Raw genomic sequence first — 18,593 nt, forward strand, 5'->3', positions numbered from 1 at the left:
GTAAGTGTTAAATTGGGTTGAGTAAGTGTTCAATTGGGTTGAGTAAGTGTTAAATTGGGTTGAGTAAGTGTTCAATTGGGTTGAGTAAGTGTTCAATTGGGTTGAAATCTGGTGACTGAGACAGCCACTGAATATCAAGAAATATCAGCAAGTTGAGCAGTCTTTGTCACTGAAGCTCCTGGCAAATGTGTCCCAACAACCACCCCTCTTTTAAAGTCCCCGAGATATCTTCTTCTAGCCATGGTGAGCAAAATAATTGGCAACTGGACATGGTTATACTTTTTTTATTTATTATTTCACCTTTATTTAACCAGGTAGGCCAGTTGAGAACAAGTTCTCATTTACAACTGTGACCTGGCCAAGATAAAGCAAAGCAGTTCGACACCAACAACAACACAGAGTTACACATGGAATAAACAAACATACAGTCAATAACACAATAGAAAAAAGGAAAGTCTATATACAGTGTGTGCAAATGGTGTGAGGAGGTAAGGCAATAACTAGGCCATAGTAGTTACAATTTAGCAAATTAACACTGGAGTGATAAATGAGCAGATGATGATGCGCAAGTAGAAATACTGGTGTGCAAAAGAGCAAAAAAGTAAATAAAAACAATATGGGGATGAGGTAGGTAGATTGGATGGGCTATTTACAGATGGGCTGTGTACAGCTGCAGCGATCGGTAAGCTGCTCAGATAGCTGATGCTTAAAGTTAGTGAGGGAGATATAAGTCTCCAACTTCAGCGACTTTTGCAATTCGTTCCAGTCATTGGCAGCAGAGAACTGGAAGGAAAGGCGGCCAAAGGAGGTCTTGGCTTTGGGGATGACCAGTGAGATATACCTGCTGGAGCGCGTGCTACTAGAGGGTGTTATGGTGACCAGTGAGCTGAGATAAGGCGGGGCTTTACCTAGCAAAGACTTAGATGACCTGGAGCCAGTGGATCTGGCGAAGAATATATAGCGAGGGCCAGCCAACGAGAGCATACAGGTCGCAGTGGTGGGTAGTAATATGGGGCTTTGGTGACAAAACGGATGGCACTGTAATAGACTGCATCCAGTTTGTTGAGTAGAGTATTGGAGGCTATTTTGTAAATGACGTCGCCAAAGTCGGGGATCGGTAGGATAGTCAGTTAATACATGACCCTAAGCATGATGGGATGTTCATTTCACACCTGTGTGGCAGCACCTGCTTTCAGTACACTTTGTATCCCTCATTTACTCAAGTGACCTGTACCTGTATATATTTATAACAATATGCCATTTAGCAGATGCTTTTATCCAAACAGACAGTCATGCATACATTTTACATATGGGGTGGCCCCGGGAGAGGAACCCTCTAACCTGACGCAAGAGCCATGCTCTACCAACTGAGCCATACTGTTAATGACATCATCACTACTCTTAATGACATCATCACTACTGTTAATGACACCATCACTACTGTTAGAGGAAACAGGACCAGTCAGAGGAAACTGGTTCAGTCAGAGGAAACAGGACCAGTCAGAGGAAACAGGACCAGTCAGAGGGAACAGGACCAGTCAGAGGGAACAGGACCAGTCAGAGGAAACAGGACCAGTCAGAGGGAACAGGTCCAGTCAGAGGAAACAGGACCAGTCAGAGGAAACAGGACCAGTCAGAGGGAACAGGACCAGTCAGAGGAAACAGGACCAGTCAGAGGGAACAGGACCAGTCAGAGGAAACAGGACCAGTCAGAGGGAACAGGACCAGTCAGAGGGAACAGGTCCAGTCAGAGGCAACAGGACCAGTCAGAGGGAACAGGACCAGTCAGAGGAAACAGGACCAGTCAGAGGGAACATGACCAGTCAGAGGGAACAGGACCAGTCAGAGGAAACAAGACCAGTCAGAGGAAACAGGACCAGTCAGAGGAAACAGGACCAGTCAGAGGAAACAGGTCCAGTCAGAGGAAACAGGACCAGTCAGAGGAAACAGGACCAGTCAGAGGGAACAGGACCAGTCAGAGGGAACAGGACCAGTCAGAGGAAACAGGTCAGAGGAAACAGGACCAGTCAGAGGGAACAGGACCAGTCAGAGGGAACAGGACCAGTCAGAGGGAACAGGACCAGTCAGAGGAAACAGGACCAGTCAGAGGGAACAGGACCAGTCAGAGGAAACAGGTGCAGTCAGAGGAAACAGGACCAGTCAGAGGAAACAGGACCAGTCAGAGGGAACAGGTCCAGTCAGAGGAAACAGGACCAGTCAGAGGGAACAGGACCAGTCAGAGGAAACAGGACCAGTCAGAGGGAACAGGTCAGAGGGAACAGGACCAGTCAGAGGAAACAGGTCAGAGGGAACAGGACCAGTCAGAGGAAACAGGACCAGTCAGAGGGAACAGGTCAGAGGAAACAGGTCAGAGGGAACAGGTCCAGTCAGAGGAAACAGGTGCAGTCAGAGGAAACAGGACCAGTCAGAGGGAACAGGTCAGAGGAAACAGGACCAGTCAGAGGAAACAGGACCAGTCAGAGGGAACAGGACCAGTCAGAGGAAACAGGACCAGTCAGAGGGAACAGGACCAGTCAGAGGAAACAGGACCAGTCAGAGGGAACAGGACCAGTCAGAGGAAACAGGTGCAGTCAGAGGAAACAGGACCAGTCAGAGGAAACAGGACCAGTCAGAGGGAACAGGTCCAGTCAGAGGGAACAGGACCAGTCAGAGGAAACAGGACCAGTCAGAGGGAACAGGACCAGTCAGAGGAAACAGGTCAGAGGGAACAGGACCAGTCAGAGGAAACAGGTCAGAGGGAACAGGACCAGTCAGAGGAAACAGGACCAGTCAGAGGGAACAGGTCAGAGGAAACAGGTCAGAGGGAACAGGTACAGTCAGAGGAAACAGGTGCAGTCAGAGGAAACAGGACCAGTCAGAGGGAACAGGTCAGAGGAAACAGGACCAGTCAGAGGAAACAGGACCAGTCAGAGGGAACAGGACCAGTCAGAGGGAACAGGACCAGTCAGAGGAAACAGGACCAGTCAGAGGAAACAGGACCAGTCAGAGGAAACAGGACCAGTCAGAGGAAACAGGTCAGAGGAAACAGGTCAGAGGAAACAGGTCAGAGGGAACAGGTACAATCATCCACAAAAGGAAGTAAGAAAAAAAGACTTGAATAAAGTTTCTATGACTTTATTGACTAGAAAATGACAATTTGGTGATGCGTGGGTTGTACAGCATATAGCTTACATCACCAAGATACCATACATGCCCTTAGTGGAGGCCACTGGGTTACCTATCTACCGTACTGTATGTTTGGGTAGAATATTTCTGCTGCGCTCCTATACCGCATATTAGGGGGCAGCCGGTGAGAAAAACAAAACGGGAGCAGAGTCCTAGCTCGCAACAGTGACGTCAGCGGCGAGGCCAGTCCAACCCGCCCCGCGCAGGGCCCGGTCATTGGTGGAGCGCAGGACAGCGAGCGGCGCGGTGGATAGACTGCCGCTACGCTATTGGGGGAGGGAAGACAAACTGGATCCGAACAACAAAATAAGACCAGATAACAACAATATCAAGTTGGAAATAGAAAGCGCGATACGCGGCTGCTCGAACATATTTACCCGTTAAAAATACTTTGGGTAAGAAAATGTGTTTTATATTCTGTTTGTGTTTTTACGTTATCAAACCGAGTCGACTGCACGGTTGGTGGTGTTGCTAAGTTTTCCATTGTCTCCAGGATCGAAGAGGACCGAAACAATTGTAGCATTTGAGCTAATTTGGGTGTGCTTGAATGTAACTACTTGTTCATTTTAATGCTATCACATTATACCCCGCTTTTCTCCACGGTAAACATAACTTTATCGTGCCGGTATATGATAACGTTGATACCTTTGGACCAAGGAGCGGAGAAAGTTGTGTTTGTGTGCGTGCACTTAAGCGAATAAATATTGTTGCAACATCGTGAAAGAGTATTCAAACGAGACTAACGTTGTGTCAGTTTTAATCACAATAAGGGTTTATACATGAATTCTATGTTTGGTTACATCATTTGTTATTACTATGGTATTATATAATTAGGCCTAGATACTACCAATATAGTATTTCTTGTAAGTCTATTCCTGCGTGTGTGATGGTGAATTCAATAACCTTGAATTGTTGTTTGTCTTTCATTCATTCCAATGTGTGATTAGCCTGGTTCCTCTCTAGGTTTTGGCCTTTCTAGGGAGTTTTTCCTAGCCAACGTGCTTCTACACCTGCATTGCTTGCTGTTTGGGGTTTTAGGCTGGGTTTCTGTACAGCACTTTGAGATATCAGCTGATGTACAAAGCGCTATATAAATACATTTGATTTGATTGACTGGGATTTGAACTCAGGGCACCAGGATGCCAAGACTGAGTTGGCCTCCTGAGCTAAAGCTTTGGTACAAAGATTCAGGGTCAAGCACATCTGTGTAATAATGTTGTCTTCCTCTCCTCTGCCTCTTTTCTCTTTCTCCCCCTTTCTCCCCCTTTCTGCTCTCTCTCTCTGCCCCCCCTCTCCATCTCTCACTTCCCTCTCTCTCTGCCCCCCCTCTCCATCTCTCACTTCCCTCTCTCTCTGCCCCCCTCTCCATCTCTCACTTCCCCTCTCTCTCTGCCCCCCCCTCTCCATCTCTCACTGCCCCCCCCTCTCTCTCTCTCTCCCCCCCCTCTCCATCTCTCACTTCCCCTCTCTCTCTGCCCCCCTCTCTCCATCTCTCACTTCCCCTCTCTCTCTGCCCCCTCTCCATCTCTCACTTCCCCCTCTCTCTCTGCCCCCCTCTCCATCTCTCACTTCCCCTCTGTCTCTGCCCCCCCTCTCCATCTCTCACTTCCCCCTCTCTCTCTCCATCTCTCTGCCCTCTCTCCATCTCTCACTTCCCCTCTCTCTCCATCTCTCTGCTCTCTCTCCATCTCTCTGCCCTCTCTCCATCTCTCACTTCCCTCTCTCTCCATCTCTCTGCTCTCTCTCCATCTCTCTGCCCTCTCTCCATCTCTCACTTCCCCTCTCTCCATCTCTCTGCTCTCTCTCCATCTCTCTGCCCTCTCTCCATCTCTCACTTCCCCTCTCTCTCCATCTCTCTTCCTCTCTCTCCATCTCTCTTCCCCTCTCCATCTCTCTGCCCTCTCTCCATCTCTCACTTCCCATCTCTCTCCATCTCTCTTCCCCTCTCTCTCCATCTCTCTTCCCCTCTCTCTCCATCTCTCTTCCCCTCTCTCTCCATCTCTCTTCCCCTCGCTCTCCATCTCTCTTCCCCCTCTCTCTCCATCCCTCTTCCCCCCTCTCTCTCCATCTCTCGCTTCCCCTCTCTCATCTCACTGCTTTCTCGTTTCCCCTCCTCACTCGCTCTTCCTCCATAGATGTCAGCATGGCTCAGATGTTTACTATATCAGACAGCGAGTCAGAGCCCTCAGAGGAGGTAGGAGAAACCGAAAAGGACCAATCATCTGCCGGAAAGGGGATGACTAGCGGTCCAATAGGCCACGCCCTCACTGTGCCTGAGATGAGACTGGCAGGTAGGACGCCCCAGAGGACTCTGGGAAATAACCACTATTGGTCTTACCAGGGTCGTGTTCATTAGGCCCCAAGCGGAAGAAAACGCACTGAAACAAGGATGGACTAGCTGGACTTTTCCAATAAGAAACGTTCCTTTTCGGTTGCAAAAATGTTTTCCACTGCGTGCCCTAATGAATATCACCCTGATAGTTAGCCACTCATAATGATCCCCAATAACATCTACTATCTTGTTGCTATGGCTGTCATAATGATCCCCAATAACATCTACTGTCTTGTTGCTATGGCTGTCATAATGAACCCCAGTAACATCTACTGTCTTGTTGCTATGGCTGTCATAATGAACCCCAGTAACATCTACTGTCTTGTTGCTATGGCTATCATAATGAACCCCAGTAACATCTACTGTCTTGTTGCTATGGCTATCATAATGAACCCCAGTAACATCTACTGTCTTGTTGCTATGGCTATCATAATGAACCCCAGTAAAATCTACTGTCTTGTTGCTATGGCTATCATAATGAACCCCAGTAACATCTACTGTCTTGTTGCTATGGCTATCATAATGAACCCCAGTAACATCTACTGTCTTGTTGCTATGGCTATCATAATGAACCCCAGTAACATCTACTGTCTTGTTGCTATGGCTATCATAATGAACCCCAGTAACATCTACTGTCTTGTTGCTATGGATGTCATAATGAACCCCAGTAACATCTACTGTCTTGTTGCTATGGCTATCATAATGAACCCCAGTAACATCTACTGTCTTGTTGCTGTGGCTGTCCTCTGTTTGGCACTCGGCAATAAGGAGATGGATTGGCGTTTTGGCCAATGCGATAGACTAGTGTCCTGTCCAGGGGGTGTACTTGTACATCAAGATGCCCCACTACAGAAACGGTGGACAGGCTCCTGCCCTATTGGCTGTTCTGGCTCACAGACAAGGCCACTCTCCCTCTTTTCTCTCCTCTAGGAGAGGGTCGGTTGAGGATGAACTCAGAGTCCCAGGCCCAGGAGCTCCAGGGTAGGGGGCCAGGGGTGGAAGGCATGCCCACAGATGGAGCATCTTTCCGGGGTCGCTCCCAGTCGGCCCCCCCTGCCCTCTGGGCGGCCAAGAGATACGGGCGGCAGCTCCGACGCATGAGTGACGAGTTTGATACGTGGCTGGATAAAGGGGTGAGACGTGGGAGAGAGGGGAGGGGGTGAGACGTGGGTCTGTGGGAGAGAGGAGGGGGGGTGAGACGTGGGTCTGTGGGGAGAGAGGGGTGGGGCTGTGGGAGAGGAGGGGGTGAGACGTGGGTCTGTGGGGAGAGGGGGTGGGGCTGTGGGAGAGAGGAGGGGGTGAGACGTGGGTCTGTGGGGAGAGGAGGGGGTGAGATGTGGGGCTGTGGGAGAGAGGAGGGGGTGAGACGTGGGTCTGTGGGAGAGAGGAGGGGGTGAGACGTGGGGCTGTGGGGAGAGGGGGTGGGGCTGTGGGAGAGAGGAGGGGGTGAGACGTGGGGCTGTGGGAGAGAGGGGGTGGGTCTGTGGGAGAGAGGAGGGGGTGAGACGTGGGTCTGTGGGAGAGAGGAGGGGTGAGACGTGGGTCTGTGGGAGAGAGGAGGGGGTGAGATGTGGGGCTGTGGGAGAGAGGAGGGAGTGAGACGTGGGTCTGTGGGAGAGAGAGGGGGTGAGACGTGGGGCTGTGGGATAGAGGAGGGGGTGAGACGTGGGTCTGTGGGATAGAGGAGGGGGTGAGACGTGGGTCTGTGGGAGAGAGGAGGGGGTGAGATGTGGGTCTGTGGGAGAGAGGAGGGGTGAGACGTGGGGCTGTGGGAGAGAGGAGGGGGTGAGACGTGGGGCTGTGGGAGAGAGGAGGGGGTGAGACGTGGGTCTGTGGGAGAGAGGGGGTGAGATGTGGGGCTGTGGGAGAGAGGAGGGTGAGACGTGGGTCTGTGGGAGAGAGGAGGGGGTGAGACGTGGGGCTGTGGGGGAGAGGAGGGGTGAGACGTGGGTCTGTGGGAGAGAGGAGGGGGTGAGACGTGGGTCTGTGGGAGAGAGGAGGGGGTGAGATGGGGCTGTGGGAGAGAGGAGGGGGTGAGAGGGGGTGAGGCCGTGGGGCTGTGGGAGAGAGGAGGGGGTGAGACGTGGGGCTGTGGGAGAGAGGAGGGGTGAGACGTGGGGCTGTGGGAGAGAGGAGGGGGTGGACGTGGGGCTGTGGGAGAGAGGAGGGGGACGTGGGGCTGTGGGAGAGAGGAGGGGGTGAGACGTGGGGCTGTGGGAGAGGAGGAGGGGGTGAGACGTGGGGCTGTGGGAGAGAGGAGGGGGTGAGACGTGGGTCTGTGGGAGAGAGGAGGGGGTGAGACGTGGGTCTGTGGGAGAGAGGAGGGGGTGAGACGTGGGTCTGTGGGAGAGAGGAGGGGGTGAGCCGTGGGTCTGTGGGAGAGAGGGGGTGGGGCTGTGGGAGAGGAGGGGGTGAGACGTGGGTCTGTGGGAGAGAGGAGGGGGTGAGACGTGGGGCTGTGGGATAGAGAGTAGGGGGTAAGACGTGGGGCTGTGGGATAGAGAGGAGGGGGTGAGACGTGGGGCTGTGGGAGAGAGGAGGGGTGAGACGTGGGTCTGTGGGATAGAGAGGAGGGGGTGAGACGTGGGTCTGTGGGATAGAGAGGAGGGGGTGAGACGTGGGTCTGTGGGATAGAGAGGAGGGGTGAGACGTGGGATAGAGGGGAGGGGGTGAGACGTGGGTCTGTGGGAGAGAGGGGAGGGGGTGAGACGTGGGTCTGTGGGAGAGAGGAGGGGGTGAGACGTGAGTCTGTGGGAGAGAGGAGGGGGTGAGGCGTGGGTCTGTGGGAGAGAGGGGAGGGGGGATGAGATGCTTCAATCTTGTATCAAAAAAAATTAAATAGGCCCCAAAATAAACTGTTTTCCTTTCTTTCTCTCCCTCTATTGCATAACCTCTGACCTCTATAGGAGATGAGGCGGGTGAAGAGTGCAGGAGCAGCCAAACAGATGACCAAGTCCCCCAGCTGGTGGGCGTACCTGTTCAGTCATAAGGAGACAGAGACAGAACATACCCCTATCATCCCGCCACGATCATCTGAGTAAAGAGGAGGATGGGGGGGGGAGAGGGGGGAGGAAGGCGAGAGAGGTGGAGAAGGGAGAGGAGGATGGAGGGAGGGAGAGACAGAGGATGGAGAGAGGGATGGGCCTACCTGTTCTCTCACCAAGAGACAGAACCCACCCGTAATCGTACCGCTATTGAACCACGATCATCAGAGTACAGAGAAGGGGATGTTTCCCATGCCAATAAAGCCCCTTGAATTGAAATTGGGAGAGAAAAAGAGGGGGACAGAAGATGGATTGAGAAAGGGATAGATGGGCCTCCCTGTTCTCAGCTGCTACTGATCCACGATCAGCAAAGTGTAGAGAGGGATGGAGGGAGAGGAAGGAGAGAGACATATGGATGGAGGGAGAGGAAAGAGAGAGACAGGAGAGAGGGAGAGGAAAGAGACAGGAGAGAGGGAGAGGAAAGAGACAGGAGAGAGGGAAAGAGGGAGGGAGAGAGATGGATAGTGGGAGAGACAGGAGGGAGAGGAAAGTGTTGAGAGGTAGGAGACAGTAATACATAAAAGGTCAATCAAAATAAAGTAGAGGGTGGAGAGGTAGAAGGAGACAGATAAAATGAGACTAAAAGAGGTGGATGAGACCTTCCCCATACAAGAACAACTCGTTTTCCAGCAAGAAATAGATTTAACTTCACTCTAGTAAAACATCCACCCAAAGCCCAAGCAGGCCTTTAGTTAATCATTTGGACTGTTTCTCCCATTAACACTATGCAACACTGAGAGAGTCCAGACACCATGCACTGAGACAGAACAAAACAAAATGGAGGTTGGGTTCTCTCATAAACTCTTCTCCGCCTCAATTAATCTCTCCTTGTTTCCTCGTATCCTATTTCCTCCTCAACCTCCCTCCCTTCCCCCTGACCTTCTTCTCCAATGCATTTTTAGAAGAACACGAGGAGCGGTGGGGTAAGGAATCAAGGAAAGATGGATTGAGAATGAGTGTTAATGTGGTTGTATCCCAAATGGCAGCCTATTCCCCACAGGCTCTGGTCTAAAGTAGTGCACTACATAGGGAATAGGGTGCCATAGGTCCTGGTCTAAAGTAGTGCACTACATAGGGAACCGGGTGCCATTTGGGACAGAGACCGTGTGGTAGTTAGCAACCACAACCACCGCCATCTTAGAGTGATGGCTGCACTCCAACAACTAGCCCCATTTCAAAATAAATGTCTCAAATATGAAGAACCATCTTGTGGTTAAATGACAATCTTTGATAGCAGTGCTAATGATGTGTTTTGTATTAAACAAGAACTGCAGGGGAACCTTTTATCAGACAATAGAAATGAATTTAACTAAGATGTAGACTTTCAGAGCAAAACCAATGAGAATTAAAGACTTGGGTCTTTAAAAACTGTAAATACTGTTAATATTGCAATGAATTAAACTAAAAAAAATGGACAATAACATGTGAACTGCTGAACAACAAAATGTGATTTTTTTTAATTAATGTTACTATGTATATGTCCCAAGTGGTACCCTGTTCCCTATACAGTGCACTACTTCTGACCAGGGCCTATATAGGGAATAGGGTGCCATTTGAGACGAATCCCCTCTGTAAGCTTGTATCTTTTCTTTTTCTACTTAGAGGTGCTACTGCAAGGTCTTCCGTTGCAGCCCAAATCAACCCCCTACACTTCCAGGCGGTCCCAATTCGTTCCCTACCCCCTCGATGTTAGGGGCTGGATAGGTATAAGCAGTGCAGGTGGTTGACCTTTCAAAAAAAAAAAATCCATATCTGTAAACATTGAATGGTTAGAGCTCGGGCTCCCGAGTGGCGCAGCGGTCTAAGACACTGCGTCTCAGTGCTAGAGGCGTCACTACAGACACCCTGGTTTGATTCCAGGCTGTGATTGGGAGTCCCAAAGGGTGGCGCACAGTTGGCCCAGCGTCGTCCGGGTTTGGCCTGGGGGGGGGTAGGCCGTAATTATCAATAAGAATTTGTTCTTAACTGACTTGCCTAGTTAAATAAAAGTTTAGTGTTTAAAAAACCATGTTTTATTCAGATCAGTCCGTCTTTATAGTGCAACTACTCCTGATTAGGGGGTAGGGGTTGATTTGGGATTCAGCAGTAGCTTCAATGATCTGCCTTTCTGTACGAGTCCAGGCCTTTCTCTGTGACTGGGCCATGGCTGCCAGCACTACCTACCTACCGCCTTAGGCCCCGGGCTCAGTCACACGGCAGAGAAGCACAAACACGCAGGGTATGTCCCGCATCACAACGTTGGCAATACTCTGCAACGGTATGTAGAGGAATCCTTCTCAACAGACAGCTTGTCATGCACTACTGGTGCCTGCAGCACACGGGCTGTGTTCTAGATCACAACGTTGCTAAACTAATCTCTGCAGTTGTATATATATATATATATATAAAGTGTTTATCAACAACAACAAAACGTTGGTCGGTAAATCTGTGCAACATCTGTTCTTTCTCCATTTCACAGACCTTACAAGTTTTTTTTTAATTCTGCCTTTTAAATCTGTATTTGTTTTTAAACTGTTTTTAACTTGGTTTGTGCAACGTTTTGTGGTGTTGAACATATCCTGTTAAAACAGGACTGGGCTCGAGTCTAGATAGAATTGTGCAAAGGGAAGCTTGCCTTGCGGTCTTCTCTTGCTTGCGTCCCAAATGGCACCCTATAGGGAATAGGGTTCCATTTGGTATTCTCTATAGGGAATAGGGTTCCATTTGGTGTTCTCTAGGGAATAGGGTTCCATTTGGTATTCTCTATAGGGAATAGGGTTCCATTTGGTGTTCTCTATAGGGAATAGGGTTCCATTTGGTATTCTCTATAGGGAATAGGGTTCCATTTGGGACTCAATCTCTGGTATTACTTGAAACTTGATGTGTATGGGGGGGGGATCTTGAATACTTTTGCTTTCTTTTTCTACAAAATTACTTTTGTAAATGTATTTTCTTTTTGTGACCACTTGGTGTACTATGGGCATAAGTAAACAAATAAACAAATCATTTTTACTAATCGTTCACTTGGTGCTTTTTTGTGTGTTTTTTTTGCATTTTATTAAAATGTATATACACACCGACTTATTAAATAACATCGTCACTTGATATGAGGACAATATTTACAGTGAAACTATCAAATTAATACAGATTTTAATCATTTGTAACAAATATCACATGAAAAATAATAGCATTGATCTTGGTATCATAATCTTCCTCAGATGTCTTTGTGTGTTGCAAAAAAAAAAAAAAAATCTACTCTTAGTTCAAGAATCTCAGTGGGAAACTTAAGTTCTGTCGATACTTTGACATCTTATCAACGTTTGCTTCATAGCAATCCAGTCAGTCAGTGAGTATGTAGCTTCAGGCTAACGTCAAGGCATTCAAAGCAGTAGTCTTTGGGCTACAGGCCCCATCTCCTCCACTGGGTTATCCTGCTACCTCAGGCTACCTGTGAAGGGTCCCAACAGTATTTCTGTCCACAGTCCATCCCCCCCAGCCTCTCCATATCTTCAGCAGTCAGCTCAAAGTCAAACACGTGGCCGTTCTCTGCTACCCTGGTGGGGTGAGATGACTTGGGTAGGACGGGGACACCCTGCTGTACCGCCCATCTGAGCAGCACCTGTCACACACGATGAAGGAATAAGCCAGGGGAAGATGGGGAACAAAACAGGGAAGAAGAGAAGGAATTAAATGACTTCATTAGGGTGTATTGCCACTTCCAGAACATAGAAGGGGAGAAGAGAAGGAAAGGAATTAAATGACTTCATTAGGGTGTATTGCCACTTCCAGAACATAGAAGGGGAGAAGAGAAGGAAAGGAATTAAATGACTTCATTAGGGTGTATTGCCACTTCCAGAACATAGAAGGAACATAGAAGGGGAGAAGGAAAGGAATCAAATGACTTAATTAGGGTGTATTGCCACTTCCGGAACACTCCACCCACTCGGACAGACACAGTACCTGTGCAGTGGTCAGGCCATATCCCTGTGCAATCTGGACCACTAAAGGGTCCTGGAGGAGAGAGCCAGTCCCCAGGGAGGAGTAAGCCTGGAAACAGACACCCTTCTCCCCACACAGATGCCTCATCTCACCCTGGGACAGACGGGGATGGAACTCTACCTGGACGGAGAGATTATTCAATAACATTTCAGATTTATAATACCGAATGGTCATTTATCCAAAGTGAAATTGACATTTTGGTCATTCAGTTTTATATCTTTTGTTTGAAGCCTGAAATGTGGCAAAAGGTCGCAAAGTTCAAGGGGGCCGAATACTTTCGCAAGGCACTGTATAGTTTAAAACCAGGACAAGTACAACAGTAAACTGTGAATACTTAAGGTTTATAGTTGATATCAGGACAAATCTTATGTCTGTCCTGTAGTACGGCGCGGTGTTAGTTTGTTTTTGTTTACCTGTAGTACGGCAGGATATTAGTTTGTTTTTGTTTACCTGTAGTACGGCGCGGTGTTAGTTTGTTTTTGTTTACCTGTAGTACGGCAGGATATTAGTTTGTTTTTGTTTACCTGTAGTACGGCGCAGTGTTAGTTTGTTTTTGTTTACCTGTAGCACGGTGCGGTGTTAGTTTGTTTTTGTTTACCTGTAGTACGGCGCGGTGTTAGTTTGTTTTTGTTTACCTGTAGCACGGTGCGGTGTTAGTTTGTTTTTGTTTACCTGTAGTACGGCAGGATATTAGTTTGTTTTTGTTTACCTGTAGTACGGCGCGGTGTTAGTTTGTTTTTGTTTACCTGTAGTACGGCAGGATATTAGTTTGTTTTTGTTTACCTGTAGTACGGCGCGGTGTTAGTTTGTTTTTGTTTACCTGTAGTACGGCAGGATATTAGTTTGTTTTTGTTTACCTGTAGTACGGCGCGGTGTTAGTTTGTTTTTGTTTACCTGTAGTACGGCAGGATATTAGTTTGTTTTTGTTTACCTGTAGTACGGCGCAATGTTAGTTTGTTTTTGTTTACCTGTAGCACGGTGCGGTGTTAGTTTGTTTTTGTTTACCTGTAGTACGGCGCGGTGTTAGTTTGTTTTTGTTTACCTGTAGTACGGCAGGATATTAGTTTGTTTTTGTTTACCTGTAGTACGGCGCGGTGTTAGTTTGTTTTTGTTTACCTGTAGTACGGCAGGATATTAGTTTGTTTTTGTTTACCTGTAGTACGGCGCGGTGTTAGTTTGTTTTTGTTTACCTGTAGTACGGCGCGGTGTTAGTTTGTTTTTGTTTACCTGTTACACGGCGCGGTGTTAGTTTGTTTTTGTTTACCTGTAGCACGGCGCGGTGTTAGTTTGTTTTTGTTTACCTGTAGCACGGCTCAATGTTAGTTTGTTTTTGTTTACCTGTAGCACGGCGCGGTGTTAGTTTGTTTTTGTTTACCTGTAGTACGGCGCAATGTTAGTTTGTTTTTGTTTACCTGTAGCACGGCGCAATGTTAGTTTGTTTTTGTTTACCTGTAGCACGGCGCAATGTTAGTTTGTTTTTGTTTACCTGTAGTACAGCGGGGGTGACACAACACCCCTCCAGTAGCTCCTTCATATGTCCTGGGGTGTAGTTGGACACCCCTATGGCCCTCAGCTTCCCCTGGGCGTGGAGCTCCTCTAACACTGCCCAGCTCTGAGCTCTATTCTCTGGGTTCCGCTTGTCTCCCACCCCCAGACCCTGGGTCCCTGGCCAGTGGATCAAGTATAGATCTATATAGTCTAGATCCAGCAGTTCTAGACTCCTCAGAGCTCCGTCCCTGTGGAACAGAGTTTGAAATGCAAACAATATGACTGATTAGAGTCATATTTGTACATACCTGGTCAGCATTTTGGGCACTGGCCAGCCGGGCTAGTAGACCATAATTTCTACAGGCCCAGATGGCATTCTATTAGCCAAAGGTCCTACGCTACACTAGGGCTGGGCGGTATACCGTATTTTACTATATACACCAGTAGTTATGGACGGACCGGTTTGGGTTTTTACTTTACCTTCTATAACGTTATTTGAATGCTTGGTTTATTAAATGTGATAGGTCGTGTGTAACGTCAACTTCTATAGTTTCGAAAATGGACGTTACACTCTCTGCTCCCTCTCTCTCTCTCCATGCCACTTTCCACACAGTCCTAGCCCCGCCCCCTGTCACTCAAGGAGGGCATTTGTTGTTGCTTGACCACAAGACACTCGTGTTCAGTCTGCATGGTCAATGCAGCACATGAAACAATGTTGATGACAACGATTCTATTTGAACTTTCATTCTTAATATAAATCCACTAGCGTTCTATAATGACACTATTAGTTTGTGTTTCTTACATCAGCAAACAGCTAGTTTATCTTTCCTTAGCACGTTTTTGCTAAATCGTGTTAGCCGCTAATGGAAAAAGACCCATTGAAATCACTTACAATGTACGTGTTGCCACACACTATTCATAAAGAATAACTTTTACTATTCAAAAACATCAAATACAGCAAACAATTAGAAGAATACAATGATATGACATTTGGGCCATATCGCCCAGCCCTAGGCTATACCACGGGCCATATCGCCCAGCCCTAGGCTATACCACGGGCCATATCGCCCAGCCCTAGGCTATACCATGGGCCATATCGCCCAGCCCTAGGCTATACCACGGGCCATATCGCCCAGCCCTAGGCTATACCATGGGCCATCGCCCATCGCCCAGCCTAGGCTATACCACGGGCCATATCGCCCAGCCCTAGGCTATACCACGGGCCATATCGCCCAGCCCTAGGCTATACCACGGGCCATATCGCCCAGCCCTAGGCTATACCACGGGCCATATCGCCCAGCCCTAGGCTATACCACGGGCCATATCGCCCAGCCCTAGGCTATACCATGGGCCATATCGCCCAGCCCTAGGCTATACGGGCCATCGCCCAGCCCTAGGCCATATCGCCCAGCCCTAGGCTATACCACGGGCCATATCGCCCAGCCCTAGGCTATACCACGGGCCATATCGCCCAGCCCTAGGCTATACCACGGGCCATATCGCCCAGCCCTAGGCTATACCACGGGCCATATCGCCCAGCCCAGGCTATACCACGGGCCATATCGCCCAGCCCTAGGCTATACCACGGGCCATATCGCCCAGCCCTAGGCTATACCACGGGCCATATCGCCCAGCCCTAGGCTATACCACGGGCCATCGCCCAGCCCTAGGCTATACCACGGGCCATATCGCCCAGCCCTAGGCTATACCACGGGCCATATCGCCCAGCCCTAGGCTATACCATGGGCCATATCGCCCAGCCCTAGGCTATACCACGGGCCATATCGCCCAGCCCTAGGCTATACCACGGGCCATATCGCCCAGCCCTAGGCTATACCACGGGCCATATCGCCCAGCCCTAGGCTATACCACGGGCCATATCGCCCAGCCCTAGGCTATACCACGGGCCATCGCCCAGCCTAGGCTATACCACGGGCCATATCGCCCAGCCCTAGGCTATACCACGGGCCATATCGCCCAGCCCTAGGCTATACCACGGCCATATCGCCCAGCCCTAGGCTATACCATGGGCCATATCGCCCAGCCCTAGGCTATACCATGGCCATATCGCCCAGCCATATCATGGGCCCAGCCCTAGGCTATACCATGGGCCATATCGCCCAGCCCTAGGCTATACCATGGGCCATATCGCCCAGCCCTAGGGGCCATATCGCCCAGCCCTAGGCTATACCACGGGCCATATCGCCCAGCCCTAGGCTATACCACGGGCCATATCGCCCAGCCCGCTATACCCGACCCTAGGCTATACCACGGGCCATATCGCCCAGCCCTAGGCTATACCATGGGCCATATCGCCCAGCCCTAGGCTATACCATGGGCCATATCGCCCAGCCCTAGGCTATACCATGGGCCATATCGCCCAGCCCTAGGCTATACCATGGGCCATATCGCCCAGCCCTAGGCTATACCATGGGCCATATCGCCCAGCCCTAGGCTATACCATGGGCCATATCGCCCAGCCCTAGGCTATACCATGGGCCATATCAGCCCTAGGCTATACCATGGGCCATATCAGCCCTAGGCTATACCACGGGCCATCGCCCAGCCCTAGGCTATACCATGGGCCATATCGCCCAGCCTAGGCTATACCATGGGCCATATCGCCCTAGGCTATACCATGGGCCATATCGCCCAGCCCTAGGCTATACCATGGGCCATATCGCCCAGCCTACCATGGGCCATATCAGCCCTAGGCTATACCACGGGCCATATCGCCCAGCCCTAGGCTATACCACGGGCCATATCGCCCAGCCCTAGGCTATACCACGGGCCATATCGCCCATCCCTAGGCTATACCACGGGCCATATCGCCTAGGCTATACCATGGGCCATATCACCTAGGCTATACCATGGGCCATATCGCCTAGGCTATACCATGGGCCATATCGCCTAGGCTATACCATGGGCCATATCGCCTAGGCTATACCATGGGCCATATCGCCTAGGCTATACCATGGGCCATATCGCCTAGGCTATACCATGGGCCATATCGCCTAGGCTATACCATGGGCCATATCGCCTAGGCTATACCATGGGCCATATCGCCTAGGCTATACCATGGGCCATATCGCCTAGGCTATACCATGGGCCATATCGCCCAGCCCTAGGCTATACCATGGGCCATATCGCCCAGCCCTAGGCTATACCATGGGCCATATCGCCCAGCCCTAGGCTATACCATGGGCCATATCGCCCAGCCCTAGGCTATACCATGGGCCATATCGCCCAGCCCTAGGCTATACCATGCAACATTTGGGCCATATCGCCCAGCCCTAGGCTATACCATGGGCCATATCGCCCAGCCCTAGGCTATACCATGGGCCATATCGCCCAGCCCTAGGCTATACCATGGGCCATATCGCCCAGCCCTAGGCTATACCATGCAACATTTGGGCCATATCGCCCAGCCCTAGGCTATACCATGCGACATTTGGGCCATATCGCCCAGCCCTAGGCTATACCATGCGACATTTGGGTCATATCGCCCAGCCCTAGGCTATACCATGCAACATTTGGGCCATATCGCCCAGCCCTAGGCTATACCATGCAACATTTGGGCCATATCGCCCAGTCCTAGGCTATACCATGCGACATTTGAGAATCCAACATTTTGGCACATTTCCTTCTAGCTTTAATTTACATCCCTGTACCTGGCTCTGGAGCCCTGGTCCTTGGGGCCCAGCTTGCTGGTGATGAAGACGTCTGCTCGGGAGAGGCCGTGTTCGGGTAGGAGTCGCCGCAGTGCTCGACCCAGGTCAGCCTCGTTCCGGTAGACAGAGGCCGTGTCAAATGAGCGGTAGCCGGTGGAGAGCGCTGCGTCGACGGCCTGGAGGATCTCATCAGGGCCGCGGAGCCGGTAGGTACCCAGACCCAGGAGAGGCATCCTGGCCCCGGTGTTGAGCAGAACAGATGGGGTGGGGGAGGAGTGGATGGGAGAAATGGAGAGGGTGGGGGCGGAGGGAGAGGGCTGAGGATCAGACATCTAGGGGTGTTGAAGGTACCTGGACACTGGGGGAAAGAGGGAGAGAAAAGAGAGGGAGAAATGAGAGAAGAATAACAAAATGGGGACTGTGTCAGCCGCTATCCGGGGGCTAGAAGGCAATTGACTGGTGGGTGTGTTGGCTGAAACATAACCAAAACTGTGACTATTGCCATTATATTACTTGGCAACAGCACAATCAAGTATCAAAACAATGGCAGAGTATCTTCTCAAGGCTACATAGAGATTGTGCGTGTAGCATAATTACACTAATTATGACAGTTCAAAAGTTCGGATACTTCCATGGCTAGCTAACGTTAGCGATGAATTACAATAACACAACAAGCAATTTCTACCTCGATTTAGTACGGCATGCATATAAAGAATATACACAATTTTAACTGACATACGAGTAATTGTAAATACCCATTTAATAGATGTGTTGATAAAAAAATTGTACAAACATGCTTGTAAATTGTCTGTTGCAGCATAAAACCTTTCAACGTGAATCACTCATGTGACTTTTTTGTGAAACTTCCTGTTCTCCGTCACCATAGAGACACGA

General features: G+C 49.9%; 2 protein-coding genes across 3 annotated transcripts; one reads left to right on the forward strand and one right to left on the reverse strand.

Moving 5' to 3' along the window:
- The first annotated feature begins 3,394 nt into the window (after window positions 1–3,394).
- Window positions 3,395–11,562, forward strand: badb (BCL2 associated agonist of cell death b). Its single transcript, XM_065025235.1, has 4 exons — window positions 3,395–3,581; window positions 5,322–5,477; window positions 6,449–6,651; window positions 8,425–11,562. Exons 2-4 carry the CDS (start codon window positions 5,330–5,332, stop codon window positions 8,557–8,559), a joined length of 486 nt encoding a protein of 161 aa, XP_064881307.1. The 5' UTR covers window positions 3,395–3,581; window positions 5,322–5,329; the 3' UTR covers window positions 8,560–11,562.
- A 112-nt stretch (window positions 11,563–11,674) lies between these two features.
- Window positions 11,675–18,593, reverse strand: zgc:101765 (uncharacterized protein LOC450036 homolog). 2 transcript variants are annotated; one of them, XM_029654954.2, is made up of 5 exons: window positions 18,493–18,593; window positions 17,700–18,057; window positions 14,027–14,276; window positions 12,502–12,660; window positions 11,675–12,160 (listed from the first exon to the last, which is right to left on the reverse strand). In XM_029654954.2, exons 2-5 carry the CDS (start codon window positions 18,029–18,031, stop codon window positions 11,981–11,983), a joined length of 921 nt encoding a protein of 306 aa, XP_029510814.1. In that variant the 5' UTR covers window positions 18,032–18,057; window positions 18,493–18,593; the 3' UTR covers window positions 11,675–11,980. The 2 variants fall into 2 exon arrangements, with proteins under 2 accessions (XP_029510814.1, XP_029510812.1); XM_029654952.2 differs by having other exon boundaries at window positions 18,455–18,559.

This window comes from Oncorhynchus nerka, linkage group LG12 (genome assembly GCF_034236695.1).
Source record: "Oncorhynchus nerka isolate Pitt River linkage group LG12, Oner_Uvic_2.0, whole genome shotgun sequence".
In the NCBI taxonomy this organism is placed as follows: domain Eukaryota; kingdom Metazoa; phylum Chordata; class Actinopteri; order Salmoniformes; family Salmonidae; genus Oncorhynchus; species Oncorhynchus nerka.